The sequence below is a fragment of the Medicago sativa genome, chromosome 1 (assembly GCF_051527215.1).
Source record: "Medicago sativa cultivar Bolivia chromosome 1, Bolivia_mono, whole genome shotgun sequence".
Lineage (NCBI taxonomy): Eukaryota > Viridiplantae > Streptophyta > Magnoliopsida > Fabales > Fabaceae > Medicago > Medicago sativa.
Genome location: NC_140749.1, coordinates 60,086,868 through 60,101,007, shown reverse-complemented (window position 1 = coordinate 60,101,007; position 14,140 = coordinate 60,086,868). Strand labels below are relative to the sequence as shown.

The window sequence follows — 14,140 nt, the reverse complement described above, 5'->3', positions numbered from 1 at the left end:
CAGTAGTCCATCAGAAGCTCTCTATTGAGGTTCTGAGGAAAACTCGCTTCTGATGATGACGTCAGCATCTGAAGTCCAGAAGCTGGATTTATTGCTTCTGAATAGTTGAATTAGTGGAAACGTTGGGAGTTACTTTTTAAAAGTAACTTCTGGCCCACTAACTTGGCAGTTACTCTGTGAACTTCTTACGTGGCCTGTATGTGTTGGTGTATAACTAAAAGGGCAATGATGATTTAATAGCTTTGAAAGTACTTTTCACGCGCCCCCAATTTCGTCATTAATGTTATGTTTGTTTGTCTCTTTTGAATTGCAATCGTTTTACTTTTAACACTTTGTCAATTCACACACTACTCACTCACAACAAACACTTTTGCTCTCAAACCTCTTGCGAAGTAAGCGCAAAAACCTTAGAACCCTAAACTCTCTAAATCCTCTTCAATCATGATCAAATGGCATCATCAAGCTCAAAAGTTTCTGAATCTACCTCAAACATGCAAAGCGCACCAGAATCTGGGTCCGTCTACAAAGAGAAGACTATGGATATTCCATGGAAATCCTTGATAGTTCAAGTAGAATCACCGGTGGACTTCGCTTCACTTAAGAAGTACAAAGTGAACATGAAAGGATTGATAGAAACTCAGAAGCTGTCTGAGTACTTCAAAATGCTGAATGGGCCAACATATGTGAACCTGATCAAAGATTTTTGGCTAAAAGCTGAGGTGTACAATAGAAAGCCTGCAAAGGTCGAAGTTAAACAAGCTGGGTCAAAGAAAGGGAAAACAATCATGGATATGAATCCCACCTCCTTTGATAGCTTGGAAATAAGGTCTGAAGTGATGGGCATTCCTATAACCATCACTGAGGATGTTATAGCTAAAGCTTGTAGAATGAATGCAGAAGGAAGGTTTCAAGAAATAGTCAAGAAGGAAGATGTCCTGCTGCAAAGCTACTACACACTCTTCTGGGTGGAAACAAAGATGCTAAGCCTTCTGAAATGGAGATTCACAACAGAATGTTGGTGAAATTCAGTAACGATTGCTTCTTTCAAAGAGCAGGAGGGTCTGATCAACCCAACAACCAACAGAAGCTAGCAATTTACTTCATGACCAATCTAGAAAAGATAAACTTCCCAAGATATGTAATGGATCATCTCTGCTGGGCTATAAATGAAGGCACTATTAAAGGAAGAAAACAAGTACCTTATGGAAGATTATTTTCTGAGATCTTTCATCAAGGAAGAGTGCTGGACTTCTTGAGAAATACAAGGAGTGCTTCTGATAAATGCTTTGAAGTGTCTACTTCTGAAAGGACTATTAGTAGTAAGAGCTTATTCTCTATGAAGTTTATCAAGAAAGCTCCTGAAAATGAAAAGTGGTTGGAGATGACCACAGAATAAACTGAGATTATCAGGAACTTTCCTTCAATCTTTGAGGAAAGTAAATCTAAAATCTTGGCTTAATCAGTAGCTGAGTATGTCTTGGAAGAAGATGCAAGCACTCAGGAGGAAGCTGTTCCTGCTAAAGTGAAGAAGGTTAAGAGTGCTACTGCATCAGAAGCAGCTACTGATAAGGGCAAGCAACAGAAGGTTGCTAAGAGAAAGAGAGGGAAAGCTGAAACCGTTTTTCATAAAGAAAGGTTGGAAGAAGCTTGGGAGGAGATAGAGAAAGAAGAGGCAGAGCCTAAGCTGAAAAGAAAGAAAGCTCCACTTGATATGAAAAGCTCTATGGTTCAAGTGACTCCAGTCATGAAGAGAATGGCTAAGAAACATTCTGATGACTTTTTAGCAAATAGACGAGAAGTGAAAGCCTTGAAAGAACTTGGAAGAGAAGAGGAAGGAGAAAGGATGCTAATCGTGGATGAAGCTGATGCTGAAAATGTAGAGCAAGTTCAGAATCTTGGAACTTCAGAAGCAGTAGATAACTCTGCAATGTTATCTAAGGTACCTCAAGTTTCTCACACATCTTGTACCACATCCTCTATTCCTTCTGAAGACACTTCTCTTTTAGATCACCTAGAAAGTCATTATCTAGGTGAACTACCCCAATCTGGCTTTAACACAACCTCACAAAAAGCCTCTGAGACAACTCTAGAAGCAGCTGCTTCTGATAAAGTTGTTTCAGAAGACCCCCCACAACAAAAACCTTCACCAGAAAAAGCCCTTTCACCCCCTACAACTTCATCACCCCCAACTGTTCCTGAACATACTGTTCCTGAACAACCAGTTACTGAACCTGAACCTGAATCCATACCAGAACCTGCATCTGAAACTGCCGCTCCTGAACACATTGTTCCTGAGCCAACTCATGCTTCCATAACTCCTTCACCAGTACAAGTTATCAAGATCACCCATCATACTGGTGTATGTGATATGGACACAGACTCTGAGGATGATCAAAATGATCATGCCTCTGATATGGTAGTTGACCCCACTCCTGACCAACCATCAACTAGCCAATCCTTAACTACAAATGACCAATCATCATCAAACCTACCCATTATACACTTAGCCCCTCCAAAACCCTCTAAACAACCTTCACCTCCCACCATTTACCTGGATTCTCAAGTACTAAAAGATGTGTGGGAAGATATTGCTTCTGAAGTTCTCAGACTGATAGCGGGAAGAAATGACTTAGGTCATCAAGTTAGCTATCAGAAGCAATGGAGAAGGATAAAAGAAAGGGTCGTCAACCTGATTTCAGCTTTGCATGATTCCTGCATTGAGGCTCAAGAGCAAGCCAAGCAGAAGCTGGAAGATTGGTTGAATGGAATAGAAGAGAATACTGGAGATGTTGAAGTTCTTGGTACTTGGGTGAAGAATCCACTCAGTATCAGAGGCAAAGAACCTGATGAATTCCTGCCTAAGGAGCTGCATCTGATTATTCCTTCTGAGATCCTGGAGAAGATTGATGCACCTAACCTGGCTCTAGCTCAAGAGAACAAGGTGCTCAAAGAAGAAAATGACAGGCTTGAAACAGAGCTACTAGAGCAGAAGCTGAAGATATCAAAATTGGAAGCTGATATGCAAGAAGCCAAGATCAGAGAAGACAACTACAGAAAAGATATGGACAAGAAGTATGCTGATGTTCAAGAGCTTCTGAAGAAGATTTTAGAGAAATAAGCCAAACCCATAGTTGCACACTTTTAGCTTTTTTTTTTTTGTCTCTTTAGGCTTTTAATATTCTTTGATCATCTCTGCTTCTGATTTAGTTCTTTTCGCTTCTGATATTATAAGCTTCTGAATTCTTCCTGCTTCTGAAAATCTTTAACTGTGTATACCTTGTGTGTTATTATTTTCTTTGCTATGCTTGATAATAATCTTTGAAGATGGTTAATATGCTTTAAAATAATTTGAATTATGCTCTGAACCTTTAATCTTATGTTTTTCTCATCTCTTCTTTTTGTTTATGTCTTTTTGCTAATGACAAAAGGGGGAGTATATGTGATAGTATTTAAAGGCTCTGAGCCCCATTTATAATATTTGAAAATTTTGAAAAATTTCTATCTTTTTGTTTTACCTTTAAAAGGGTGTATCAAAAAGGGTGAAGTATCAAATTTCAAATAAAATTAATTGAACCATTCTTCTTATCTAAAAGTCAATTCTTTCAATTTTTTTAAGCTCTGATATTATTGTGCGAAAAATGAATTTAATTAACCTGGGTAGAACTTAGGGGGAGCTTACAAATCTCACCTTAAAAACTATCAGACTCAGGGGGAGTTAGAGCTTACAAACCTCAGACTCTGAGCTTACAAACCTCAGAAACCCCAAAGTCAACTCGTTAATTAGATTAACAACAATTGACCAATTTTAAATACTATTGTTTGTCATCATCAAAAAGGGGGAGATTGTTGGAACAAAATGTGTTTAACAATGAACCTCAAAGAGTTTTGATGATAACAAGGTATTAAAAATTGTAAATTGGACTAGCTAATATTTGTTCAAGTGTACAGGACCACGGTTAAAAAGTTACTTCATTAATTGGTTCTGAATGAGCAAATAAAGAGCAAGAGAAAATGAAGCTTAGATGATTCTGAAGGCAATACGCTCCTGAAAGTAAAAGCGCTCCTGAAGTCAAGCTGCTCCTGAAGAAATAGTGCTCCTGAAGAATAGTGCTCCTGAAGACAAGAGGTTCAGAAGCCACATTATCAGAAGCTGCATCATCAGAAGCTGCACCTGCAGAAACTGCATCATCAGAAGCTGCCTCATCAGAAGTCATTTCACCAGAAGCTAAAGATCAACTGAATTTGCAAAAGATTCAAAGATTGAAGAATCTACATTGCAAAAGCTGTCTATTGGATTCGAAAACACAGCAGAAAATTAGTGGAACATTGCAACGGTCATTTCAAAGGTGTTTGAAGGCATGTGCTTGCAATTTGGACGAAAGCGTTGACATTGTACTACTGTACGAACTGTACAACCACATTCTCCACTACTCTGTTTTGTGTCCACGCTACAAGACAAGAAAACAGCTTCAGAATACGGCTTCGCCTGCAAAGATGTTCCTTTGGATAAGGAATGGATTTCAAATTTGTTCTTCATAGGACAACAACCAAATCAGGCAAAATATCATTGGTGAAAGATCAAGCTTCAACAACGACTCTTTGGTGTGCTGACAATTTCACAACGTCTCTTTCACACCTCTATATAAAGGAGTGAAGACTTAGAGTTTTGGTAATGCAAGAACGCTGAACGAAAGACTCGCAATATTTTTACAAGTGCCAAACCTCTGCTGAAATTGTTCTGCATTCACTTAGAATTTCTGTGTCTCAAAGTCATATCTTAGAAATTCTTAAGTCCATTGAGTCTGTATCCGATTTATATTGTGAGCACCTCTGATTGTATATCAAGTGTTCAACCTTAAACAATTTTCTGTGTAATTTTGTTTAGTTAGGAAGTCTCTTGCAGTTGTGCTTGAGCAGAAAGTCTCTTGATTGTGTTCTTGAGCAAAGGAAGTCTCTAGCTTGTGTGCTTGAGCAAAGTCTCTTGCTTGTGTGCTTGAGCAATTGTAATCAGATATTACTCTTAGTGAAATCTCCTTGGAAGTGCAAGGGGGACTGGACTACTTCCGGATTGTGGAAGGAACCAGTATAATTGCTTTGTGTCGTTCTTCTTCTCTCTCTCTGTTTTATTCCGCTGCATTTAGATTCTGATCATCACTTCAGAAGCTGTCTCACTTAGCTTCTGATCAGTGTGTTCAGTTTTTAGGAGAAACGAAGAATTTTTCAAAACACAATTCAACCCCCCTTCTTGTGTTTTTCTCACCTTCACAATATTCTATTAAAGGTTTAGTATCATTTTGCAAGGGCTAACTGACCTTAGGGCGTGCTCTTTCTCCTAAAATCTTGTCACCGCCTTCATGGACTTCAATAGAAGCGTCTAGAGGGCGCGTTCTACATAAGAAACATGACCTGGAGCTTAAGTTACTTAGGGCCTAAGTCGCAGAAATATACAAGCCCAAAAAGACTGTAAACACCTTTCTTATGAGCATTCTTAAGACATGACCTAAACAGACTAAACTATAGTTATCGAAATTGTACTCACTGCAAGTACATTATCCCTTAACCTTATAGCGGTTTATCTCACGGTGAGTTTAATAAACACAGAAATTTAATAGATCAAGAAAAGAGACATTACAAAGATATTCAAAAAGAAATTAAAGTTATAAGAAAAGAGACATTACAAAGATATTCAAAAAGAAATTAAAGTTATAAGAGGGAAGATATACAAGCTAAAAGGACCATCGTGCATCAACTCACTAAAATTTAAATCGAAGGAATATATTTAATTTTCAACTTTGTTTGGTGAGGCTTATTACTTTATGCTTACATGATAATTTTTATTTTACAGCCAGAAAACAAAGCACTCCTTTTTTTTTTTTTTTGACAATATCTGCTTCATCTCTATATATGTGGTAGATCAGAGAACATTCCAATGCATTAATATACCTATAACTTTGATATATTTTGTCGATCAAAACTTACGAGATCCTTTCTTAAGATCTTTCCTGTGGCTAACTTTGGAATCTTCTCTAAAAAAGTCACACGCCGTAACCTTTTGTATGGTGCAACCTAGACAAAGGAAATAAAACAAATAAGTAAAGAAAATAACCAACCTTCGTACGCTTACATTTTTTACGGTAGTATATATATATCCACTCATCTGGAATGAATTCTAAGACCATCACAATGCAGCACCTCATTTGGGTGCTTAAATGGGTCCCGACTGTACACGTCATTCGTTTTATAATTAATACGTAATAAGCACCCAATCTCTTCAACCCAGCACCTCAAAATAATTATTAATTAGGTCCCAGTATATCATTACATTTTAACAATATTTTTTATACTCATTCATAATTATATAATTTTAAAATATTGAAATAATTTAATTATAAATTATTAAAAAAAACAAATTCAAAGAAGGAAAAAATAAAGTAATTAAGTACAGATTTTTTTTTAGGGGGTATTTGAATACAAGAAATGTCAACTAAAATTTCCAACGGCTATGCTACAAGCAAATTCAAATTCAACTATTTTTTTTTAGGGAATCAAATTCAACTATTATTTACAACTATTATATAATTATTTTTTAATATCAAAATAATACAATAATTAAATATATAAAAAATAGAATTAATTGTACATGTGGGGCCCTTGAGTAATAGGAGAGAGAGGGTGCCTATACAAGCACTCACCTTCATAAGCACCATATTCATTGGTGACACAAAAGGGGTGCTTATTTACAATGGTGCTTAATAGGGGAAGGACTCCCCATTGTAGATGGCCTAAGTAAAAGTTAATTAAATTACACATATTAAGAAATATAACTGATTAAATTTAGTCTATGAAATTTCAATAAAAAATCAAGTGATCTTTTGCCTAAATCACCCTCTAATGACTAATAAATTTGGTCATTGCAAATATAAAAAGTTAATTAAAAGAGGGATATTTTAGAGACATGGCCTTTAAATAACCGATAAATTTATTAAAAATTGTTTATGTTTCATTCTAAAAATTATGAGTTATTTTTACTTATATTTCATTTCGAGCGAGTACATTAAATGAAAACTGCATGTAAGATTTTACATCTCAATTATAAATGTTTATCTATCTACAAAATCTTCTTCGGTGGGGCGAGTGCAAATTATTTAAAAATAACATTATGATGTAACATTATGAAGTGATTTGATCGAGCGAATGTTTAAAAAGAATTACATTATAAGTGTGTAAAAAGTAAGTTATTATTCTTTTATCTTTTTTGAGTAATGGCGATTATTCTTATAGTTTACAAAATGAGAAAAAAAAAATTACAGTTTGTAAAAATTACGCTATATGTTTAAAAAGAAGTTATTTTGTTTCCGTAAACTTAGATAAAAACAATGTATAATATATACGAGGTTTGATATTCGAACCTCAGCCACCACAAAAAAAGAAGTTATTTTGTCGAATATTTTCAATTTCATTAACAAAAATCATGTCACGTGAGTTTTCATGTATACAAAGAGTGTTCACTGAGTCAACTCCCAATACATACTACTAATATAATTGATAAACTAAATAAAAATTACTAGTAATATAAAAATTAAAAATTGGTGCGGAATCGTGCAAATCTAGCTGGTGCAGAGTGTGCAGTAGTGTGCAATGCTACTTGGTTGACGGTGACCATTGACAATAGCAATTAGATCCCGCATATGATATATTAGTTAATTTTGTTCTTCATTTTCATTCAACTGATTCAGATTTACTTTGGTATAATGGAATTCCTTTAAAGGTGTTTGTGTTTACTTGGCATCTTCATAGAAATCGACTTTTTATCGAGGACAATTTTTTTAGACATCATAATTACTCAAGAATCTCATTTTTGTGTGAATAAGTGTGGTGCTACAGAATCAGCTAATCACTTGTTTTTGGATTATAACTTCTTCAGCAACATTGGTAACATGTTAATCATTAGATTGGTTTATCTTCAGTTGATCATTTAAGTATTTCAGACCATTTTATCCGGTTTGGCTATTTAACATGCAGTTCAAAAGCTCGACGATCTATTATGTATTTAATTTAATTTTTATGTGTTGGGTAATATGGAAAGAGCATAGTACTAAAATATTTAGCCAAAAGAAAGACTTTATTTATCATTTGTTGGATAAAGTCAAGTTATTTTACCGGTGGTTGAAGATAAAATACGTTAATTTAACTTTTGGTTATCCCTTCTCTTGTTTGGGTATCTAACAACTCTCTTTCCTTCTTTTTTTTTCTTTCTCTTTTTGGTTTGCTTGATTACCATTTGTAAAACTTCAGTGTTTTTCTTTAGTACATTATTAATGTTAATATATTTTATTTTGCCTTGTTAAAAATAAAATATAGTGTAATAGGTGTGTGTGTGCAATCGTAACGAACTTGGACCCACGTCTGATCTTTTTGGCTTCCCTCGGGATAATTTTTCGTTTACTTATTTTAGGGTTCTTCTCTTTCAAGGAAAACCTAATGTAGTTCATCTTTGCCAATTGCTCATAAAGTTAAAGCACATATTTATATTTGGAAGGGCTCTCTTTTATCCTTAAAGGAAAGAGTGCAATATGTTAAGTAAGTATTTCAAGAAATATTGATGTATAGTTTTCATATCTATGTTTGACGTACATTTTATTGAAGACTATAGATACTTCAGTTTGTAGTTTTATATGGTACGACACTATAACTCTAGCAAACTTGTGATTGTTGTTAAGTCCAAGGTTTGCATCACTTTCTTTGTACGGGGTATGTGTTTGCATTCTTTTTTAGAGTAATCAACGAATCTCTTTCATGCTAAAATTAACTTTTGATTTGCTTGCCTCTCAAGATCAATGTGATCTTTTTTGAAAGCTATACATTATTTTAAAAAAGAATTCTCCCTTATCCTACCATCTTAAATTCTCCATTTGACAAACCTAAGTAACTTAGTCTAAAACATTGTCCTTACCAACTCCACCTTAAATATAGGTTGACGAATCAACTATTTTTTTTTGGATTAACATACGACTTTCGGAACCTATTTTATCTTTTTTTTTTCTTTCTTTTCCTATGTAGATTAAAAAATTACCGACTACTAGAGTAAGTGGCTACACTATAGATCATTCTTGGTAAATCCATTTTGACCTCAAGGTGAAATCTCCCTCTTTAGGGAAATTATGAGGATGCCTTTTACAAGGTTTCATGCGATTTATTTTCTTGCTCGGGATATATCTTCTTTAGATTTTCTCTCCGCTATAATGATGCTTTGGGAAATGCAATGCTCGTACTACATAGTTGATGATATTAAATCGTCGATGTTTTTGTTTCTTTTTGCAGTCATATATAACTTTTCACCAAAAATGATTCATTAAATTGAAATGCAGGGTTGGCCCTGAGGCCAAGCACCCCGAACCCACTGATTAGGTCTGAACTCCCACTTGTCACGGATAAAAACGAATGTGGTTTGGACATCACCGAAAATATAAAGATCTCAACTTTCTCGCGCTCACTCACTCAGACAAAAATATATTTAACTTAGAATATATTTATCTTACCTGTTTTGCTACAAACTTTTGAATATCTTCTTTGGTTATGGAGCTATTGGGCGAGCGAACAACAAAAGCCACCGGAACCTCGCCAACTTTAGGATCGGGGGATCTGATTTAGAATTGTCACAAAGTCCCGGTGAGTCATTATTTCTTTTAAAAACATGGTGGTGGTAAAATAGTGTAAATGTAATAAAATAAAATTGAGCATTAAAATATGACTTACGGAATCACCCCGGCATCAGAAATTTCAGGATGAGAAACCAACAAGTCTTCGAGCTCAGCTGGCGCGACCTAATTAATAATGAAATGTGTATTGGATTAGCACTAGAGAATGTGCTTGTATAACATGCTAAATTTGCTAATATAATATGAACTCTAATATTTTCTACAAGTGATTGTCCACATTGTTAATTTGTTATCCTGATTTATTTATGTATAAAATCAATGATGTTGCATGATAGCAAAATTGAATCCTCTACAATTATGGTGGGAATTTTTAATTTATTTTATAAAAGACTTCACTAAGTTGATGATCAACATACTTGATAACCACTACATTTGATGAGCTCTTTTATTCGATCCACAACAAATAGTTGCCCCTTTTCATCAAAATATCCAAGATCTCCTGTACTCATCCAACCTTGATCATTAATGGCCAGCTTTGTTGCTTCTGGATTGTTAAAGTATCCTAAAAAAATATCAATTATAAAATATATCAAACATATATCAAACTACTAATTAATAAGTTGTTTGAAAAATTTATCATGTAACTCTACTAATTAGCAGTTAAAATATATCAAACTTAAGTAACACAAGTGATCTTACCTTGCATTATAGTAGGTCCTCGTAGCCAAATTTCCCCTAATTGATTCGGTGGAAGGGGCTTCAATGTTGCCAAATTAACTATACGAGATTCTACACTTGGAATTAGTGTTCCAGTTGAACCAGAAACTGAAAGGAGATTTCCTTCCTTTGGATTTTCTATGGAAACAAGTCCACATGCTTCAGTCATGCCATACCCCTGCCACAATTATCATACACAACATGTATTCATATATTACAATCCATCCCACATGCCATACTAATATGCAAATAGTTTTTTTTTTTTTTCGTACAAAGTAACCAAAAAAGAAAGCATGTTTATTAGGATTGAAAATATAAAGATCTCAACTCTCTCACTCATTCACTCTCTATGACCTCGGGTCTGTTTGGTAAACACCAAAAAAGAGCTTTTAGCTCTTAGCTTCTAGCTTATAAGCTCATTTGACAAAAATAGCTCTGTTTGGTAACACTTTTTGACCATGAGCTTATAGCTTATTTCACGAGCTTATAAGCTATTTTTCAGAAGCTATTCCAAGTAGCGTTTGAGCTTATAGCTTCTCATATTTTCTTCCACTTTTACCCTTATTGTTTTATCTAAATTCCATTTTTACCCTTTTATTACAATTTAATTCAAACCTACAATTCCCTAATATACATCCCTGATTTTTTTTCCCTAATAAATATGAGTAATGATATTTTGACATCCATTTGATGACAACTTTGTTGACAACCTTGTTTTTCTCACTTCTTATTGGTCAAAAACAATGGAGAGAGAAAAAGGAAGAGAGATGATAACAACATCATGTGAGTATGAGAGAGAAAGTTGTCAAAAAGTTGTCAAAAAGTGGTTGTCAAAATATCATTTCTCAATAAATATACATCCCTCGTTATTTTTTTTTTGACAAGTACATCCCTCGTTATTATTTATCTCACTTGTATTATGTTGCTGACAATATATATACCTCCATTTATCTTTTGCCTTATGTTGCTCACAATATATACCTCCATTTATCTTTCTTTTTTTTTTTGACAAAATACCTCCATTTATCTCTCTTGCCTTATGTTGTTGACAAAAAATATATATACCTCCGTTGACAAAAAAGTATATATACCTCGTTATATTTAAATAAATTTTTTAGTGAATAAAATTTAATTTACAATATAAAAGATATATTAAATTTATAAATTTCAATTACTTTTTAAAAAACAAAATTGAATTAAGAATTCTTGAATATTTAAATATCAAGTTATATAAACTTTATATTTTGAATTAATAATACCCTTTTATGTCATTTTACATTTATCAGCTAGTTAAACCGCTAATTTTACCAAACACTTCAACTAGCTTATCAGTCATCAGTCATCAGCTAAAAGCTATCAGCTAACTTATCAGCTATTTTTACCAAACAGAGCCGAGCATCTTTCACAAAGAGTCACATACACTTTTTGAGGGAAGTCACACACACTTAATTTATTAAATTTTATTATAATTCATATAATGGAAATACTAATGGATGCCATAAGTAATTCTTTAAATACTCTCTCCGTTTCAAAATGAGTGTCACTTTAGGCAAAAAAAATTTGTTTCAAAATGAATGTCACTTTACATTTCCAATACAACTTTAATTTTTATCTTCCAATTTTACCTTCAATAAATACTCCAACTTTTCTATCACACAATTTTCAATGCAACTTTAAGTTTGTTTTTTTCTTATAAAGTAAGGACAGTTTAGTAAAAGTGTTATGTCTAATGATTATTTCATTTCATTCCTTAATTTGTGTGCAATTGGCTAAAACGACACTCATTTTGAAACGGATTGAGTACTTTATATAAATACTTATGCATTTAATGTACTAGAAATCGAAGTATTAATTTATTTCAATGATAGTTTATTAATTGAAATAAGAGGAATGTTAGGGACACTCTCTTTTTAACGAGGTATTCTTCCATGGCCACAAGACCAAATCAACATTGTTTTTGGACACAAACACATAAAAAGATGGTTCTTAAAATATTCAATCATTTTTCTTATCAATTTCCTCTTTACTATTAAAAAAATATTTCTTTATGTGTGTTTATTTGGTCATATGACCATATTAAAATTTCTCCTTTTTAACATTCTCTTCAACAATCATTCTCTTATTGGATAAAATCAATGTATGACCATCACTTTAAATGGAACCCATTTTCAAAGTGTGAAACCCACCATGATTTAAACCAATTAAAAAATAAATGTTGAAGTGAGTGTTAAAAAGGGAGTGTTGCTAGCACTTTTCTTGAAATAATATTATGCTTAATTTGGACCTTGCAACGTTTATCACATGGTCACTGACACACGAGTAGTATGTTGATAAACATAATCAAGCTAATGCCTCGAAAGGCTGCAAATGGTTTCAGAAACTTACTTTTTTTTAATAATGTACTGTACCTGAATGACGTTGACACGAGGAAGAATCTTAATACATTCTTGCATCAAATCTTTCCCCAACGGAGCAGCACCACCGACCAGATACTTCAGCGACGACAACTCGTAACCGCTAACAACGTCACGCCGCTTGATCAGCTCCACCATGACCGGCGGAGCAACATACAAATGCGTCACTTTAAACCTCTCCACCGCCGCAAAAATCTTCTCCAAATCAAATCTACCACCCATCGACACCACCGTGTTCCCTCTCCGCAGCTGCGTGTACGTTATCCCCACCAACCCCATCACGTGGTGCATTGGCACAAAACATACAAACACGTTCTTCCCCTCGCCGTTCTGGTCTTGATCCACTGCTCCTGCTACCGCCGTAGCTATTAAGTTTTTATGAGTTAGCATCACTCCCTTGCTTCTCCCCGTGGTGCCTGAAGAGTAAAGAATCGCCGCCACGTCGGATTGAGACACATCTCTGTTCACCGGAATATCATCGGAACTATTGTATGACTCTCTGATCAGATCCTCATAGTTTGAAACCCTAGGACCAAACTTCTTAGAAGGTTCGTCAAGGAATATTAATGGTAAACCTAAGGTCAATGCTTCAATTTTCTTGAAGAGTTCAGATACAGTTATAACAAGCTTGGGCTTGGAGTCATGTATTTGTCTAGAGAGTTCGGAGAGGGTGTATAAAGGACTACTGGTAGTGGCAATAGCACCTATGGCAACTATAGCTAGAAAGCAAACAGGGAAGCGAATAGAGTTAGGTGCTAATAGCAAAACCACCTCGCCTCGTTTGATTCCGAGGCGAAGTAAAGAGTGGGAGAGGGCGGAGACATGGATTTTGAGCTGGCGGAAGGTAAGGGATTCACCGGAGTGTGCATCGGCGAGGGCGATGGTGTCGGCGACGGAGGAAGTGGATTGGAAGAGGAAGGAGGTTGGGGAGAGGTTGGGATCAGTGGGAAGGTTGATGGGTTGTCTTGGTGAGGAATACGTCATTGTTTTGAGGTTGAAGCAACTTTTCGCCATTGTTGCTACTTTCTTAGCTTGGCTGAGGAAGAGAAGTGTTGACTCAGTTTGTTTGAATTAGCGCCAAAACCAACGTTGAATCCCATGTGGGTAGTGTACTTGGCAACGAGTGTCATGCTTGCTTATTTTATTTCACAAGTAGTAATTGAATTTCTGTGTTTGTTTGAATCACGTTATAAAAATGAGCAATGCTATTTGTCCCGAAGCATTTCATCCAGAATTTGTCCCGATGCTTTGCTAAACCAATCACAATGCATGCTGGCCCACCAAAAAAGGGGTAGTGGGTAACAAAACTGAAAGTCAATAAAAGCGGCTCTGTGCATAACACAGTCGGGA

The 14,140-nt window shown here is 34.9% G+C and overlaps 1 protein-coding gene across 1 annotated transcript; it reads right to left on the bottom strand.

Annotated features, from left to right (window-relative positions):
• Window positions 1-5,642: 5,642 nt before the first annotated feature.
• On the bottom strand, window positions 5,643-13,905 carry LOC146955954 (putative CoA ligase CCL10). The gene is made up of 6 exons (XM_085725244.1): window positions 12,785-13,905; window positions 10,359-10,554; window positions 10,076-10,221; window positions 9,757-9,824; window positions 9,540-9,642; window positions 5,643-6,066 (listed from the first exon to the last, which is right to left on the bottom strand). Exons 1-6 carry the CDS (start codon window positions 13,802-13,804, stop codon window positions 5,944-5,946), a joined length of 1,656 nt encoding a protein of 551 aa, XP_085581370.1. The 5' UTR covers window positions 13,805-13,905; the 3' UTR covers window positions 5,643-5,943.
• Window positions 13,906-14,140: the final 235 nt, after the last annotated feature.